General features: G+C 45.8%; 4 protein-coding genes across 4 annotated transcripts; all 4 read left to right on the top strand.

The window, feature by feature from the left end:
- Positions 1 to 1,144: 1,144 nt before the first annotated feature.
- Positions 1,145 to 2,095, top strand: LOC311152500 (taste receptor type 2 member 9-like; the record flags this gene model as incomplete). Its single annotated transcript, XM_084203658.1, has 1 exon — positions 1,145 to 2,095. One exon carries the CDS (start codon positions 1,145 to 1,147, stop codon positions 2,093 to 2,095), a length of 951 nt encoding a protein of 316 aa, XP_084059784.1.
- A 3,599-nt stretch (positions 2,096 to 5,694) lies between these two features.
- LOC311151745 (taste receptor type 2 member 7-like) lies at positions 5,695 to 6,651 on the top strand (the record flags this gene model as incomplete). Its single annotated transcript, XM_084202378.1, has 1 exon — positions 5,695 to 6,651. One exon carries the CDS (start codon positions 5,695 to 5,697, stop codon positions 6,649 to 6,651), a length of 957 nt encoding a protein of 318 aa, XP_084058504.1.
- A 4,283-nt stretch (positions 6,652 to 10,934) lies between these two features.
- On the top strand, positions 10,935 to 11,894 carry LOC311151317 (taste receptor type 2 member 9-like; the record flags this gene model as incomplete). Its single annotated transcript, XM_084201671.1, has 1 exon — positions 10,935 to 11,894. One exon carries the CDS (start codon positions 10,935 to 10,937, stop codon positions 11,892 to 11,894), a length of 960 nt encoding a protein of 319 aa, XP_084057797.1.
- Positions 11,895 to 16,632: 4,738 nt separating this feature from the next.
- LOC311151316 (taste receptor type 2 member 9-like) lies at positions 16,633 to 17,586 on the top strand (the record flags this gene model as incomplete). The annotated part of the gene is made up of 1 exon (XM_084201670.1): positions 16,633 to 17,586. The coding sequence occupies one exon, from the start codon at positions 16,633 to 16,635 to the stop codon at positions 17,584 to 17,586; it is 954 nt and encodes a 317-aa protein (XP_084057796.1).
- Between the last annotated feature and the right edge of the window lie 863 nt (positions 17,587 to 18,449).

Below are 18,449 nucleotides of genomic sequence, written 5' to 3'. Positions count from 1 at the left end.
TCCCAATTTTTAGGTAAGTCTGTTTACCTTTGAAGGGCTTGAAATCAACACAAGACTGAACTAGTCAAATGCCTACAGGTTCACAACTCCAGCATTCAGATCTGAAATACACAGCAGAGGATAACAACAGCAGTTGCTCTGCTTTTAAAGTATTATAAACACCTCTAATTCTTAATGGAAATATTGAGTAAGTGTACAGTAAAAATAGGAGCAGATATATAAATATCAGCCTGGATGACAGAGCAGAAGGTGGTTAGCAAAATTCCCTGACTGGAGTAATTTTGGTAAAGGTCATAGAAAGAAAATCTTTCATTAAATAAGCTGATAGTGCTGAGAAAAACAAGCAGTCTTTTGGATATTCAGGGCATTGTTCAGGTACCACTGAAAAGTTTTATTGCAAGTTATAACGAAATCTGAAATGTTGTCAACTTGGAACTCAGGACAAGTAAAACAAGATACCGGACTGATACATCTGATTTTAAAAGCAATTTATGATTTATTTTAGTCCTGTATGATTCAAAAATTAAAATAGTGTCTAAAATCACAGGGCAGCAAAGATAATGCCCTGAACTACTTTACACGGAAAATATTTATATATCCTCTTGACCTGTACTAGGCTCAGATTGGCAGGAAGAGAAAAGACACATAGGGTAGAGCAGATCCATATTAATGGTTTTCAGAATAGGATTCCCTGACTTGATCACTCATCTCACTGCCCTGGCTGTGCTTTGCTCTATGCAAACCCCACTCTGAGTGACCATGATAGGTAAAAAAAGGACAGAAGAACCCAGATCCTCCCACTTGACACTGATCAAACAGGGAACAGAGCCAACAACACAACACTCTGCACTGCAGGAAAAGACATCTCTGCTGTTTGTGACACCCAGCACTGCCCCCCTGAACCAACATTCAAATAGTCAAAGAGAGACACTGGCCCCGGGTAAGGGGATACCCAGCACATTTACATCCCTGCACCTGCCCTGCTGCCCAGGCCAGAGACACCAAAATCCCCCCCAGCAGCAGCAGCAGCAGCTCTATAAAGCTCCTCTTGCCATCCCTGACTCTCCACCAACAGCAGCCACTGACCTGCCTCAAGCTCTGCTGCCACAGCCCCCTTGGCCAGCACAGCTCTGCTCCCCACACCATGGAAGCTTCTCTCCCTCCACAATTCAATGTCACTTCATATGGGGCCATAGCTTCGGCCATCATCACCCTGGAGGTGTTTGCAGGCATGTGGATAAACGCTTTCATTGTTTGTGTGCTTTGCATTGCCTGGGTCAAAAAGAAAACACTGAACTCTAATGAGAAGATCTTGCTGCTGCTGGGATGCTGCAGGTTTTTCTTTTTGTGCTTCACATGGCTAACCTACTTCCTTTCAAAAATATATCCAAAATACCTTTATGTTCAAACAACACTTCAACTAGTTGCAACTTTTAAAACCTTTTTTAATTATTCCAACTTGTGGGTCTCAGCCTGTCTTTGTGGTTTCTACTGCATAAAAATTGCCAATTTCAGGAACAGCTTCTTCATCTACCTGAAAGTAAAAATTGACAGGATGGTGCCCTGGCTCTTGCTGGGGTCAGAGATTTTAGCCTTGGCTATGGGAACTGTTCTCTATGACCTCACTGAAACTGCGCAGAGTAGCAACCTCACCTTCAACGGAAAAGAAAACTTTTGGGAAGCAGGTATCACAATGGATAAACATTTTTTCCCATCTTTTTTTCTCGCTGCCTTTGCATATGCTGCTTCATTCATGGCAGTCGTCTTTGCTGCTGTTTCCCTTCTCTTTTCTCTCTGGAGACACAAGCGCACAATGCAGACAAACTCCATGAAGGACCTCAGCGTGGATGCCCACATCAGAGCCATGAAATCTGTCCTCTCCTTCTTAGTGATGTACAGCATCAACTTCCTATGTTTGATCTTGACAATCATTTATATCATGAAGGATGAAAATACCATGACAATTCTTATATCCATATATCTGTGTGCTTTTCCAAGTGTTCATTCCCTTATTCTCATTTTCAGCAATCCAAAGCTGGAAAAAGCACTGCTGAAGATTCTCTCCTATATGAAGTGTGAGATTTTCATGAAGTAGGAACTGTGCTAGAAGATGGAGCCCATGCAAAATGTTGATCTTTTACTGTAGAAAACAAGTAATTCAATTGCTGAAGCAGCTCTCCGGGCAGTGTAGATGATACTGATGTTCACTCTTCAACAACCAAATTAAGAAAACTTCATTCAGATAATTTGAGCTAAATTATAGTGAGGTAAAGACATTATTATTGTATTTAGATTTAGCCAAATCTTTGAGATATATATGTTTTTAAGAAAGTCATTGAGCCCGGATGGGAGGAACGATGCCTATGCTGCTGTGTGTTGAAGGGATTAATGTGGGCATGAGAGTCTGCTGGTGGGGGGATGGATCATCAGGCTGAGCCCCTTTACCTGTGCCTGAGCCCAGTGGAAGAGGGAGTGATGCTAATTAAGTGTTCAGCCCAAGACTCACAGCCTTTGCAATCAGACCCCTGGGTATCCCTCATCTCCAGAGCAGCTGGCTGCCCACCACCATTTACCCTGGCAGCAAGAAGGTATTTTGACTGCAGCCTCACCTGCATTTCTCCCAAAAGTATCGATCTGGCATTTCAAATCCTCCCTGGCAGAGGATGAGAATATGACCCCACTGTGCAGACAGGACAACAGCATTGCTTTGCTCTCCTCCCCAAAGCAGGGAACACCTCTTTGTAAAGATTTGCTCTTCCAACTGTGTCAGATTGTACCCTGGTGAAATTCTGTTCATTGGCCTAACTGGTGGTTAAGTTCAGCTTAATGAATTACTCATTGCTCTTCCTTATTTTCTTCTTTTTTCCTAAATATTTCTAGAGCTAAAACTGTGAATGTATTTATTAAAAGCAATTTCAAAGTTGTATTTCTACAATAAAATGCATTCTTTGTGATTCTGTGACTCTGAAAAGACTAGACTTAGATGTTGAATTTGCCATAATCAGAAATTAAACAGAGCCTGCAACCCAGTCCTTTCATCTCCGAGGACCAGCAAGGTCTTTATTTTCTGCCACATTTCTATAGTCTTAATAGAACAGAAAGATATTCAAGAGTGGAACACAAACTGGCTGTAAAAGATGGAATAACAATACTGCCAGCCTGCCACAAATGTTTTGGTATTCACAGAATGCAATGGCTGCAATGAATAGGTTTCTCTCAGTTTTGATCTGCCTTTCCTTCTGCTGTGGCCCTGTGCTGGGGCATATATTATGGGCTGTATCACTGCCTGGCAGTGGCTGATAGCTCTGTGTGGACACACTGAGCCCTGTCACTCCCCAGGGGTGGTCACTGAGCCACAAAGAGAGAGGCAGGAACGGCCCTGGGGAGCTCAGGGGGTGCAGAGCCCCCTCCCCACTCCAGCCCTGCGTGTCCTCTGTGTCCCAGTGCCTGCAAGGACAGGGTTGCCTGCTCTGTGGGACTGCTCTCCTGGCCTGCTCTGACCTGGAGATGAGATTGGCTTTTCCCAGTGCACTCAAGGAAGCACCCAGCTAACAGACTTTCCTCTGGGGAAACAGCTTGAGGAGTCAGGACTGGAGGAGACAAACCTGTTAAGAGCTGACTGCAGCCCCTATTTGACTTGCACCTGTGCTGCTGTGGGGGAGCAGGTAGAGGAGCTGGGAATGAAGGAGTGAAGTTGAGCCTTAGATGAAAGGGGTGTGGAGGCAGTGCCATCAAGCTTTCGATGTCTTTCCCATTATCTTGCTCTATTTTCTATTTTAAAATAAACTAAAGTCATTTTCCTTGAGTGAAATACATTTTATCGATGTTAATGGTGAGTGATCTCCCTGCCATTATTTCAAACCCTGGATATTTCCAGCCTGTTTTTCACCCCTGCCGTTCCTGTGGGTGAGAGTGAAGGAACAGCTCAGTGTAGTTCTGGCTTCTCCCTGAGGGCAACCCATCACAGCACGTGAAACATGAAATAGTGCCAGCATATACAAACTTAAACTGAATAATTCACTTCTACCAACAACTCAGGTCCAGAGGCAGATCGTTAGCAGCTCTGCTGGACACAACTTCCCTGTGAAAGGCCTTGAAAGGACAGGAACAGACACACATCCCTTCTTCCTCTGCTGAAGCTCATGAACTTTATCCTTTTATCTGAAAATCCTGAGCACTATCCCTGGAAAGCCTTGGAAGGTCCATCTCATTCCCTACATGCAGTGCAACATCCACCCCTCCCAACCTCACATGCCACAAGACTCAGCAGGCAAATCCAAGCAACTTATAGATGTTACCACACAAAACACCACAGCCCCCGTAAAACACGCTGCAGATCCTTACACCAGTTCCTCTGAAACCCCTGAGAATGTGACAGCCAGCACAGAATCCCTGTCCTGTGCACCAGCCCCACTCAGCTGGCACTGGAGGGGACAAGGTGTCCACCAGCACAGCCACCCTGCACAGCCCATGGGGACAGACGCAGGATGTGCCCAGCCTGGAGAAGCTGACACATGAGAGATGTCAGAAGTCAATGGCAATGGCTGCCCAGTGCTGGCATGGTATGGAAAACTGCTCTGGGTCACATTCCAAGTCTTTATGGTAGCAAATCAATGCAATGAGGAGCATGTGATATGAATATTCATATCACCTCCTGCTGGCTCTTATATCCCACAGAAGGCATGCCAACCATCCTTTGGAAGAGAGAAAATGCTGGTGGTTCATTTCCTGTAGCCATAGAGCTCTTGTTTGGGGTTTCATTTTTCCTGCTACCACCACAGCATCAGATGAGATCTCCTTGTTACTGTGGTCCCGATGTGCAAGGCCAAATGTGACAGGTCCTGGACTAACACAAAGTGCATGGGCAGTCCATGCCCTGAAGAGCTTAATACAACTTGCCTGGGAAAAAACTCACAGCTTTCAGAGTCTAAATTCATTTGGAATTTTAGGGCACTGCAGTGTGAGGAAATTCAGCATGGGGATATATTTGAAAACCTTCCCTTTCCCAAGCAGATGAGATTGGCACCCTGGCACAGGGACTGGTCCTGATTTTACCCTTTCCCTGCACATGCCTCAAATTACACATTTGAAACAATCCGGCTTTATATTCTGTGTCTCCTATCACCTGCCCCACCCTGTGGCTCATCACTTATTCTTAAGGCAATGCCATTAGAAAAACAAACATGGCTTTCAATGCCTGTGAAGCATCAAAATAAAGTCCAATTCTCCAGCATCTGGGCTGAACATTGCAGCACCCAGACTCTCAGACTGAAAAGGACACTCAGTCCCCTCACCTGCTGAGCACAGCCGGGGCTCTGCATGATCATCATAGGCAAAAAAGGGACAGAAAAACCCAGATCCTGAAGCCTGACACTGATCAAACAGGGATCAGTATCAAAATACTCTCCAGCGCAGAAAAAACATCTCAGCACAGCCCCCCTGAACCAACATTCAAATAGTGAAAGAGTGACACTGGCCCCGGGTAAGGGGATACCCAGCACATTTACATCCCTGCACCTGCCCTGCTGCCCAGGCCAGAGACACCAAAATCCCCCCCAGCAGCAGCAGCAGCAGCAGCTCTATAAAGCTCCTCTTGCCATCCCTGACTCTCCACCAACAGCAGCCACTGACCTGCCTCAGGCTCTGCTGCCACAGCCCCCTTGGCCAGCACAGCTCTGCTCCCCAGCTCACACCATGGAAGCTTCTCTCTCTCCACAGCAATTCAATGTCACTTCATATGGGGCCACAACTGTTGCCATCATCACCCTGGAGGTGTTTGCAGGCATGTGGATAAACGCTTTCATTGTTTGTGTGCTTTGCATTGCCTGGGTCAAAAAGAAAACCCTGAACTCTAATGAGAAGATCTTGCTGCTGCTGGGATGCTCCAGGTGTGGCTATTTGTGCTTCACATGGATATACTGCTTCCTTTCAATGAATTATCCCTATTTCCTTCAGGTTCAAACCATACGTCAACTGATTAGATCAATTATAACCTTTTTAAATTATTCCAATGTGTGGGTCTCAGCTTGTCTTTGTGGTTTCTACTGCATAAAAGTTGCCAATTTCAGGAACAGCTTCTTCATCTACCTGAAAGTAAAAATTGACAGGATGGTGCCCTGGATCTTGTTGGGGTCACAGATTTTAACCTTGGCTATTGGCATCATTGTTATTGGTGACATCACTGAAACTCTTGAAAAGATCAACGTCACTTCCACCAACCAAAGAAGTTTTTGGGAAGTTACTATAAGAAAGGATAAACATCTTTTCTCTTCTTTTTTAATCTCTGGCTGTGTATTTGCTGCTTCATTCATGGCAGTCGTCTTTGCTGCTGTTTCCCTTCTCTTTTCTCTCTGGAGACACAAGCGCACAATGCAGACAAACTCCATGAAGGACCTCAGCGTGGATGCCCACATCAGAGCCATGAAATCTGTCCTCTCCTTCTTAGTGATGTACAGCATCAACTTTCTATGTTTGATCTTGACAATCATTTATGCCATGAAGAAAGAAAATATTATGACACTCCTTATATACATATATCTGTGTGCTTTTCCAAGTGTTCATTCCCTTATTCTCATTTTCAGCAATCCCAAGCTGGAAAAGGCACTGCTGAAGATTCTCTCCTGTATGAAGTGTGAGTTTATCATGAAGTAGGAACAGAGATAAAAGCTGTAGTCCATGCAAAATGTTGATCTTTTACTGTAGAAAACAAGTGATTTAATTTCTGATACAGCTCTCCAGGCAGTGTAGATGATACTGATGTTCACTAATCAACATCCAAGTTATATCTTCAACATCTTCATTCAGATCTTTTGAGCTAAATTATTGTGAGGTAAAGACATTATTATTGTATTTAGATTTAGCCAAATCTTTGAGATATATATTTTTTAACAAAGTCATTTAGCCCTGATGGGAGGAACAATGCCTAAGCTGCTGTGTGTTGAAGGGATTAATGTGGGCATTAGAGTCTGCTGGTGGGGGGATGGATCATCAGGCTGAGCCCCTTTACCTGTGCCTGAGCCCAGTGGAAGAGGGAGTGATGCTAATTAAGTGTTCAGCCCAAGACTCACAGCCTTTGCAATCAGACCCCTGGGTATCCCTCATCTCCAGAGCAGCTGGCTGCCCACCACCATTTACCCTGGCAGCAAGAAGGTATTTTGACTGCAGCCTCACCTGCATTTCTCCCAAAAGTATCAATCTGGCATTTCAAATCCTCCCTGGCAGAAGATGAGAATATGACCTCACTGTGCAGACAGGACAACAGCATTGCTTTGCTCTCCTCCCCAAAGCAGGGAACATGTAGGAAATTCGCCATTTGTTGGATCGGCGGGAGAAAAGCAGCACTTCAATATCAGGTGGTCAGCAGATCTCGTTTATTGATCGGTAGTCACATACATTTATATTAGATTTAATGAAGTTCATACATATTGCAAAGCTGAGCTCAGGATTGGTTAGTTTACTTATCATCCAGTTACACCTACTTCTACATTCTTTTACGTTTTTCTTTGCTACTATTGAAACTATTCTTCCTATTCTGGCAAGGCACTACCCTCCTACATCCTCATGTTGCAGCAAGGTTAATATAGCCTAATTTTGTCATTGGACACTAACTGCTGACTCTTAACAAACTTTAGGCCTCTGGCCTTCTCAGTTTGTTAATGGTATTGTGTCTACGTGACCTCTTTCAGCTAACCAAATGTCTACAAAGCTCTCTACAGGAACACCTCTTTGTAAAGATTTGCTCTTCCAACTGTGTCAGATTGTACCCTGGTGAAATTCTGTTCATTGGCCTACCTGGTGGTTAAGTTGAGCTTAATGAATTACGCATTGCTCTTCCTTATTTTCTTCTTTTTTCCTAAATATTTTTAGAGCTAAAAGAGTGAGTGTATTTATTAGTGGCAATTCCAAAGTTGTATTTCTACAATAAAATGCATTATTTGTGATTCTGTGATTCTGAAAGAGTTCTTGAACATGACAAGACTTACATGTTGAATTTGCCGTCTTCAGAAATTAAACTGGGCTGCAATCAGGCCCTTTCCTCTCTAAGGACCAGCAAGGGCTTTATTTTTTGCCACATTCCTATACTTGTGGAGGGATAGAATGTAAGAAAAAAAAGAAAGTAAAGATATTTTTTATCAGTGCTGAAGGTTTTGTCACGCCTGAGGAGTTGCAGCTGGACTAATCACCAAAGATTAGGAACAGGCCTGCTCTTAATAGGCCCCAGCTGTGTCTAATAAGAAGAGGTCTACAAAAGAGTGGGTTATCTGGCCAAGGAGAAAGATGGAATTTGTTGGCTGTGCTTTGAAGGAGTCAGTGCTGTGAGGAGCTGCCCATGAGAAATCACTGAGAAGGTATGAGAGTTTTGCAATAAGATAACAACATATACACTTGATGGCACAGAAAGATATGTAAGGCAGGAACACAAACTGGCTGTGAAATATGGAATAACAATACTGCCAGCCTGCCACAAATGTTTTGGTATTCACAGAATGCAATGGCTGCAATGAATTGGTTTCGCTCAGTTCTGGTTTACCTTTCCTTCTGCTGTGGCATATATTATGGGCTGTATCACTGCCTGGCAGTGGCTGATAGCTCTGTGTGGACACACTGAGCCCTGTCACTCCCCAGGGGTGGTCACTGAGCCACAAAGAGAGAGGCAGGAATGGCCCCGGGGAGCTCAGGGGGTGCAGAGCCCCCTCCCCACTCCAGCCCTGCGTGTCCTCTGTATCCCAGTGCCTGCAGGGACAGGATTGCCTGCTCTGTGGGACTGCTCTCCTGGCCTGCTCTGACCTGGAGATGAGATTGGCTTTTCCCAGTACACTCAGGGGAACACCCAACCAACATGCTTTGCTCTGGGGAAAACAGCTTGAGGAGTCAGGAGTGGAGGAGACAACTTGTTAAGAGCTGACTGCAGCCCCTATTTGACTTGTCCCTGTGCTGCTGTGGAGGAGCTGAGGATGAAGGAGTGAAGTTGAGCTTTAGATGAAAGGGTTGAGGGGGCGTTGCCATCAAGTTTTCGATTTCTTCCTCAATATCCTGCTCTATTTTCTATATTTAAATAAATTAAATTCATTTTCCTCTTGTCAAATGCATTTTGTCCACAACAGTAATGGCTGAGTGACCTCCCTACCATTATTGCAAACCCTGAGTGTTTCCAGCCTGTTTTCACCCCTGCCCCTCCTGTGGCTGAGAGAGAACAGCCTTGTGGAGTTCTGGCTGAGGGAAACCCATCACAGCAGGTGAAACATGAAATAGTGCCAGCATATACAAACTTAACCTGAACAAGTCACTTCTACCAACAACTCAAATCCAGATTCAGAATGTAAGCAGCTCTGCTGGACACATCTTCCCTGTGAAAGGCCTTGAAAGGACAGGAACAGACACACAACCCTTCTTCCTCTGCTGAAGCTCATGAACTTTATCCTTTTATCTGAAAATCCTGAGCACTTTCAAAGGAAAGCCCTGGAAGATCCATCCTATTTCCTCCATGCAGTCCAACATCCATCCCTCACAACCTCACATACCGCACTCACCATGCAAAGCCCAGCACCTTACAGATGTTACCACACAAAACACCACAGCCCCAGTGAAACACGCTGCAGATCCTTACACCAGTTCCTCTGAAACCCCTGAGAATGTGACAGCCAGCACAAAATCCCTGTCCTGTGCACCAGCCCCACTCAGCTGGCACTGGAGGGGACAGGGTGTCCACCAGCACAGCCACCCTGCACAGCCCATGGGGACAGACACAGGAGAGATGTCAGAAGTCAATGGCAATGGCTGCCCAGTGCTGGCACGGTATGGAAAACTGCTCTGGGTCACACTCCAAGTCTTTATGGTGGCAAATCAATGCAATGAGGAGCATGTGATACGAATATTCATGTCACCTCCTGCTGGCTCTTATATCCCACAGAAAACATGCCTATCATCACTTGGAAGAGAGAAAATGCTGGTGGTTCACTTGCTGCAGACATAGAGCTCTTGCTGGGGGTTTCATTTTTCCTGTTTCCACCACATCATCAGATGAGATCTCCTTGGTTACTGTGGTCCTGATGTGCAAGGCAAAATGTGACAGGTCCTGGACTAACCCAAAGTGCATGGGCAGTCCATGCCCTGAAGTGTTTAACACAACTTGCCTGGGAAAAACCTCACAGCTTTCAGGATCTAAATTCATTTGGCAGCTTTAGGACACTGCAGTGTGGGAGAAACTCAGCATGGGGGCATCTTTGAAAGACTTCCCTTTTCTAAGAAGATGAGATTGGAACCCTAGCACAGGGACTGGTCCTGATTTTTACCTGTTTCTCCCATATGGTCCAAACTAAACTTGTAAAAAGTACCAGCTTTATTTTCTTGGCTCCCATCACCTGCCCCAATACGGGGCTCTACACCTACTCTTCAGGCAATGCCATTAGAAAAACAAACATGGCCTGTGAAGCATCAAAATAAAGTCCAATTCTCCAGCATCTGGGCTGAACATTGCAGCACCCAGACTCTCAGACTGAAAAGGACACTTAGTCCCCTGACCTGCTGAGCACAGCCAGGGCTCTGCATGATCATCATAGGCAAAAAAGGGACAGAAGAACCCAGATCCTGAAGCCTGACACTGATCAAACAGGCATCAATATCAAAATACTCTCCAGCGCATAAGAAACACCTCCACTGTTTGTGACACCCAGCACGGCCCCCCTGAACCAACATTCAAATAGTCAAGAGAGACACTGGCCCCGGGTAAGGGGATACCCAGCACATTTACATCCCTGCACCTGCCCTGCTGCCCAGGCCAGAGACACCAAAATCCCCCCCAGCAGCAGCAGCAGCAGCTCTATAAAGCTCCTCTTGCCATCCCTGACTCTCCACCAACAGCAGCCACTGACCTGCCTCAGGCTCTGCTGCCACAGCCCCCTTGGCCAGCACAGCTCTGCTCCCCAGCTCACACCATGGAAGCTTCTCTCTCTCCACAGCAATTCAATGTCACTTCATATGGAGCCATGGCTCTGGCCGTCATCACCCTGGAGGTGTTTGCAGGCATGTGGATAAATGCTTTCATTGTTTGTGTGCTTTGCATTGCCTGGGTCAAAAAGAAAACCCTGAACTCTAATGGGAAGATCTTGCTGCTGCTGGGATGCTCCAGGTTTTTCTTTTTGTGCTTCTCATGGATACATGCCTTTCTCTCAGAAATTTACCACTATGGCCTTCTGGTACATCCCATACTTCAAATACTTCTAACTGCCTATAGCTTTTTCAATTGTTCCAACTTGTGGGTCTCAGCCTGTCTTTGCTGTTTTTATTGTATAAAAATTGCCAATTTCAGGAATAGGTTCTTCATCCAACTGAAAGTAAAAATTGACAGAATGGTGCCATGGCTTCTGTTGGCATCAATGTTTTTCTCCCTGATTATTGGAATTCTTGTCTACAACTCTATGGATAAAGCTGTCTTTAAAAGCCTCAATTTCACCTGCCAAGAAAGAGTTTGGAAAGCAACTATAGTAATAGAGGATCATTTTTTCCCTCTTTATTTTCTCACTGTTTTTTTATGTACCAATTCCTTCATGGCAGTCATCTTTTCTGCAGTTTTTCTTCTCTTTTCTCTCTGGAGACACAAGCGCAAGATGCAGACAAACTCCAGGAACAGCCTCAGCATGGATGCCCATATCAGAGCCATGAAATCTATTCTCTCCTTCTTCATAATGTACAGCATCAACTTCCTGTTTTTGATCTCGACTCTAATTTATTCAATGGAATTCCAAAATCACTATATTGTAATATTTCTTGGTTACTTAATTCAACATGCTTATCCTGGTATTCATTCCCTTATTCTCATTTTCAGCAATCCCAAGCTGGAAAAGACACTGCTTAGGAGTCTCTCCTGTGTGAAGTGCAAGCTTTGTGTAAGCTAGAAAATGTAACAAATGCTGGAGCTCATGCAAAATATCTTTAGAGAAAACAAGTTCAATTAAGTCTTTAAGCTAATATTAGTAAAAGGTAAATGAATTTTTATTTGCATTTAATTAAAACTGATCTTGGAATTAAATTATTGTCAGTAGGAAAGTCATTTAGACCTTGTACAGTCACTGGAGGCAAAAGGACAATGGTCATGTTGCAAACCTGCCTCAAACATTTTGATTTTCCCTGATTGAATTGACTCAATGAAACAACAGCTTTATCTCAATTTTGGTTTGCCTTTCCTTCTGCTGTGGCCCTGTGCTGAGGCATATATTATGGGCTGTATCACTGCCTGGCAGTGGCTGATAGCTCTGTGTGGACACACTGAGCCCTGTCACTCCCCAGGGGTGGTCACTGAGCCACAAAGAGAGAGGCAGGAACGGCCCTGGGGAGCTCAGGGGGTGCAGAGCCCCCTCCCCACTCCAGCCCTGCGTGTCCTCTGTGTCCCAGTGCCTGCAGGGACAGGGTTGCCTGCTCTGTGGGACTGCTCTCCTGGCCTGCTCTGACCTGGAGATGAGATTGGCTTTTCCCAGTGCACTCTGGCTCAGTTACAGCCCCAGGAAGGTGGGTTTTGTGCAAGGTGCAGTGTGGAACGAAGCCACAGCTTCATCTCGCAGTGACCCACAGGCAGACGTACGGGGTGCCGGGGCCAGGAGCTGCACCTGGGGGCCTGTGGGGTCTCAGACAACGGGGTCAAGGCTGTCCCATGCTGGGAAAAGCCAATTCCAGGCACTCCAATGGTCCCAACAATGGACACTGCTCATCTCGTCAGCGACCATTGTGGCTCCTCTGAGAAAAGAGAAGTCTTGAAGGACTGCAGGCCATGGGAGGGAGCCAGGCTGGAGCAGGAGAAGAGTGAAGGAGACAACTTTCTTTGAACTGACTACAAGCCCCATTCCCCATCATCCTGTGCTCCTGAGGAGAGGAGGTGGTAGAGAAACTCTGAACGAGTTCAAATGAGCCTGAGATTACTGGGGGGGAAATGACAAAATATTCTAGATTTGTGCTACATCATCCTACTGTGTTTTCAATAGGCAATAAATTGAACTGATTTTCCGTGTGTCAAGTCTGTTTTGTCTGTGAGAATAATTGGTGAGTGATTCCCCTGTATTTATCCTGACTCATGAGAAGTTCCATCTTATTTGCCACCCCTGTCCTATTCCAGAGTGAGAGTCAAGGAGTGACTGAGTGGGGCTCTGAGAGCTGCCCAAGGACAGCTCACCATGACAGGGCCTGCAAATGTGAAATAGTTCCAGTCTGGAGGAACGCATTCAGTGCAGACAGCTCAGGGAGCAGCTGCAATGGGAGGGAGCTGCAGGTTGTGGGGAAGTGCTGGGAGTCCCAAGCATGGTGCCAAGCCTTGCACAGCAAAGGGCACAGGGACCTGTGGCACCGGCCAGCTGACTGGACACTTAAGACACTTAAGACACCTTTCTGTCTATGCACAGTCATCCTGTGCATAGACAGAAAGGACACAAAATCCCAGGGATCCAGTTGATTGGGTTACCTCCTCAGAGGCACCCAGCTTGAGCTGCTTCTGTGTTACTGCACCATGATTAAAGTGCTTTCAAGATCCAGAAGCCTGAGATTCTACCATGAGAAACTCAGTGCCAAGCTGGGGAGGAAACCTGGTCTGGCTCTGAGTGTGGTGTGAGGAGGCTGTGGAGTGGGGCAGCTGCCCACAGTGAAGGGGCTTTGGTCCCTGCAGTGACAGCCTCAGATGCTGGGGCGTGACTGTCAGAGGCCTCCTGGCTGGTGCGACAGGAAAGTTTCCTTTGCACCAGCATGAACAGAGCAGAACCTGAACTGGACATTTATTTTACCAGCATATGCTCAGAGGGTCGTTTTACTTCATGCCCAGTGCCAGGTGTGCATTTCTCATCTCACCTTCAAAAAGCTTCCCTCCTGCTTCTGGACTGAGAGATACAACCATTTAGGCCAGAGCATCCTCTCAACCACTGCAGTATCATTTTTTCCAAAGACCACACATTCTAGCAGGCTGCCTCACCAAACTACCCAATTCCTCTTAAACTGCAACTGCTCAGAAACAAGCAAACAAATAATTAATGCCACTTTATAACATGTCCATCCACCTTCTGGAGCTAGGAAGCATTTGGAGTTGAATTAATATTTCCATAACAAGTCCAAGACACCTGCCCATGAGAAGATTTCATTTTGTTTTCCAGGACTGTATCCTGAAACAATTGTGGCCTTCTGCACATTGAAGTCCAGTTATGGATGGAACATATCCCAGCAGTGAGGACCAAGGAATATTGTGAGAAACAGTCCTGAAGAACAGGGCCAAGGACGGGAGGGGATAGGTTGCTCCATGTGCTGGAGAAAGAATTCCCCTACAGCCTGTGAAGAGGACCATGGTGAGGCAGCTGTGCCCTGCAGCCCATAAAGCTTCTATGTGGAAAGGAGAGGCACCTGCAGCCCCAGGAGAACCCCACAGCACAACAGGTGGGGTGGGTGTATCCTGAGGGATGCCAGCCCATGCAGAGTCCATGCTGGAATCAGCTCATGCTGAAGGACTGCAGCCCACTGGAGAGACCATTGCTAGAGCAGGGGAAGAGTGCGAGAAAAGAGTGGAGGAGTCAACTTCTTATGAACTGACTGCAAGCGCCATTCCCCATCCCTCTGCACTGATGTAGGGGAAAGATGTAGAGAACCAGGGAAAGAGGCGTCAAACAGATGCGAGGAAGAAGGGGAAGGTAGAGGCACCAGGTTCTAATTTTCTTTTTGATACTTATCTCTTATCTTTCTTATTTGTTTCTTATTTCCAATAGTCAATAAAGACTTGATTTTGTTCTTCTCAAGACTCTTCTGTCCATGACAGTAACTGGTGAATGATCTCCCTGTCTTTATCTCAATCCATGAGCTTTCCCATCTTATTTTCCACTCCAGCCCCACCTGTAGGTGAGAGTGAAGGGGCAGCTGAGTGGGAATGCGACAGCTGCACAAGGCCAACCCATCACACCAGGTGAAACATTAACAAGATCCATCAAGAAGACAGCAAATACACTGTGAACTGATCATTTCTGTCACCAGTTCAGCTCCAGAAGCAGATCATAAGCAGCTCTGCTGGACACATCTCCCCTGTGAAAGGCCCTGAAAAGGGAGGAACAGCCAAATGTCCCCTCTTTCATTGGTGCTGATCATGCACTTCATCCTCTAACCTGAAAGCTGCAAAAATGCGGGAAGATCCATCATATTTCCTTAATGCTTGCAGCATCCACCCCTCCCAACCTCACATGCCACAAGACTCAGCAGGCAAATCCAAGCACCTTACAGATGTAACCACACAAAACACCACAGCCCCAGTGAAACACGCTGCAGATCCTTACACCAGTTCCTCTGAAACCCCTGAGAATGAGACATCCAGCACAGAATCCCTGTCCTGTGCACCAGCCCCACTCAGCTGGCACTGGAGGGGACAGGGTGTCCACCAGCACAGCCACCCTGCACAGCCCATGGGGACAGACACATGAGAGATGTCAGAAGTCAATGGCAATGGCTGCCCAGTGCTGGCACGGTATGGAAAACTGCTCTGGGTCACATTCCAAGTCTTTATGGTAGCAAATCAATGCAATGAGGAGCATGTGATATGAATATTCATGTCACCTCCTGCTGGCTCTTATATCCCACAGAAAACATGCCTATCATCCTTTGGAAGAGAGAAAAGGCTGGTGGTTCATTTCCTGTAGCCAGAGAGCTCTTGCTTGGGGTTTCATTTTTCCTGCTACCACCACAGCATCAGATGAGATCTCCTTGTTACTGTGGTCCTGATGTGCAAGGCCAAATGTGACAGGTCCTGGACTAACCCAAAGTGCATGGGCAGTCCATGCCCTGAAGTGTTTAACACAACTTGCCTGAGAAAAACCTCACAGCTTTCAGAGTCTAAATTTATTTGGAAATTTTAGGGCACTGCAGTGTGGGAGAAACTCAGCATGGGGGCATAGTTGAAAACCTTCCCTTTCCCAAGCAGATGAGACTGGAACCCTGGCACAGGGACTTGTCCGGATTTTACCGTTTCCCTGCATATGCCTCAAATTAAACATGTGAAACAATCCAGCTTTACTTTCTGTGTCTCCCATTACCTGCCCCACTATGTGGCTCTTCACTTATGCTTCAGGCAATGCCACTGGCAAAACAAATATGGCTTTTAATGCCTGCAAAGCATCAAAATAAACTCCACTTCTCCAGCATCTGGGGTGAACATTGCAGCACCCAGACTCTCAGACTGAAAAGGACACTCAGTCCCCTCACCTGCTGAGCACAGCCAGGGCTCTGCATGATCATCATAGGCAAAAAAGGGACAGAAGAACCCAGATCCTGAAGCCTGACACTGATCAAACATGGATCAGTATCAAAATCAAAACACTCTCCACCACAGAAAAAAGATCTCCGCTGTTTGTGACACCCAGCACAGTTCCACTGAACCAACATTCAAATAGTCAAAGAGTGACACTGGCCCCGGGTAAGGGGATACCCAGCACATTTACATCCCTGCACCTGCCCTGCTGCCCAGGCCAGAGACACCAAAATCCCCCCCAGCAGCAGCAGCAGCAGCAGCTCTATAAAGCTCCTCTTGCCATCCCTGACTCTCCACCAACAGCAGCCACTGACCTGCCTCAGGCTCTGCTGCCACAGCCCCCTTGGCCAGCACAGCTCTGCTCCCCAGCTCACACCATGGAAGCCTCTCTCTCCCCAGAGCAATTCAATGTCACTTCATATGGGGCCACAACTGTAGCCATCATCATCCTGGAGGTGTTTGCAGGCATGTGGATAAATGCTTTCATCGTTTGTGTGCTTTGCATTGCCTGGGTCAAAAAGAAAACCTTGAACTCTAATGAGAAGATCTTACTGCTGCTGGGATGCTCCAGGTGTGGCTATTTGTGCTTCACATGGATATACCGCTTCCTTTCAATGATTTATCCCTATTTCCTTCGTGTTCAACCCACACGTCAACTAATTAGATCAATTACAACCTTTTTTAATTATTCCAACTTGTGGGTCACAGCCTTTCTTTGTGGTTTCTACTGCATAAAAGTTGCCAATTTCAGGAACAGCTTCTTCATCTACCTGAAAGTAAAAATTGACAGGATGGTGCCCTGGATCTTGTTGGGGTCAGAGATTTTAGCCTTGGCTATTGGCATTCTTATTGCTGACCTCACTGAAACTCTCGAAAAGATCAACATCACTTCCACCAACCAAAGAAATTTTTGGGAAGTTACTATGAGAAAGGATAAACATCTTTTCTCTTCTTTATTAATCTCTGGCTTTGGATATGCTGCTTCATTCATGGTAGTCATCTTTGCTGCTGTTTCCCTTCTCTTTTCTCTCTGGAGACATAAGCGCACAATGCAGACAAACTCCATGAAGGACCTCAGCGTGGATGCCCACATCAGAGCCATGAAATCTGTCCTCTCCTTCTTAGTGATGTACAGCATCAACTTTCTATGTTTGATCTTGACAATCATTTATGCCACGAAGAAAGAAAATATTATGACACTCCTTATATACATATATCTGTGTGCTTTTCCAAGTGTTCATTCCCTTATTCTCATTTTCAGCAATCCCAAGCTGGAAAAGGCACTGCTGAAGATTCTCTCCTGTATGAAGTGTGAGTTTTTCATGGAGTAGGAACAGAGACAACAGCTGGAGTCCATGCAAAATGTTGATCTTTTACTGTAGAAAACAAATGATTTATTTCTGATGCATCTCTCCAGGCAGTGTAGATGATACTGATGTTCACTAATCAACATCCAAGTTATGTCTTCAACATCTTCATTCAGATCTTTTGAGCTAAATTATTGTGAGGTAAAGACATTATTATTGTATTTAGATTTAGCCAAATCTTTGAGATATATATTTTTTAACAAAGTCATTGAGCCCTGATGGGAGGAACAATGCCTAAGCCCCTGTGTGTTGAAGGGATTAAAGTGGGCATGAGAGTCTGCTGGTGGGGGGATGGATCATCAGGCTGAGCCCCTTTACCTGTGCCTGAGCCCAGTGGAAGAGGGAGTGATGCTAATTAAGTGTTCAGCCCAAGACTCACAGCCTTTGCAATCAGACCCCTGGGTATCCCTCATCTCCAGAGCAGCTGGCTGCCCACCACCATTTACCCTGGCAGCAAGAAGGTATTTTGACTGCAGCCTCACCTGCATTTCTCCCAAAAGTATCAATCTGGCATTTCAAATCCTCCCTGGCAGAGGATGAGAATATGACACCACTGTGCAGACAGGACAACAGCATGGCTTTGCTCTCCTCCCCAAAGCAGGGAACACCTGTTTGTAAAGATTTGCTCTTCCAACTGTGTCAGATTGTACCCTGGTGAAATTCTGTTCATTGGCCTGCCTCATGGTTAAGTTGAGCTTAATGAATTACTCATTGCTCTTGCTTATTTTCTTCTTTTTTCCTAAATATTTTTAGAGCTAAAAGAGTGAGTGTATTTATTAGTGGCAATTCCAAAGTTGTATTTATACAATAAAATGCATTATTTGTGA

The sequence above is a fragment of the Fringilla coelebs genome (genome assembly GCF_963513975.1).
Source record: "Fringilla coelebs genome assembly, chromosome: 3".
Taxonomy (NCBI): domain Eukaryota; kingdom Metazoa; phylum Chordata; class Aves; order Passeriformes; family Fringillidae; genus Fringilla; species Fringilla coelebs.
This window is presented reverse-complemented; position numbering and strand designations above follow the sequence as displayed.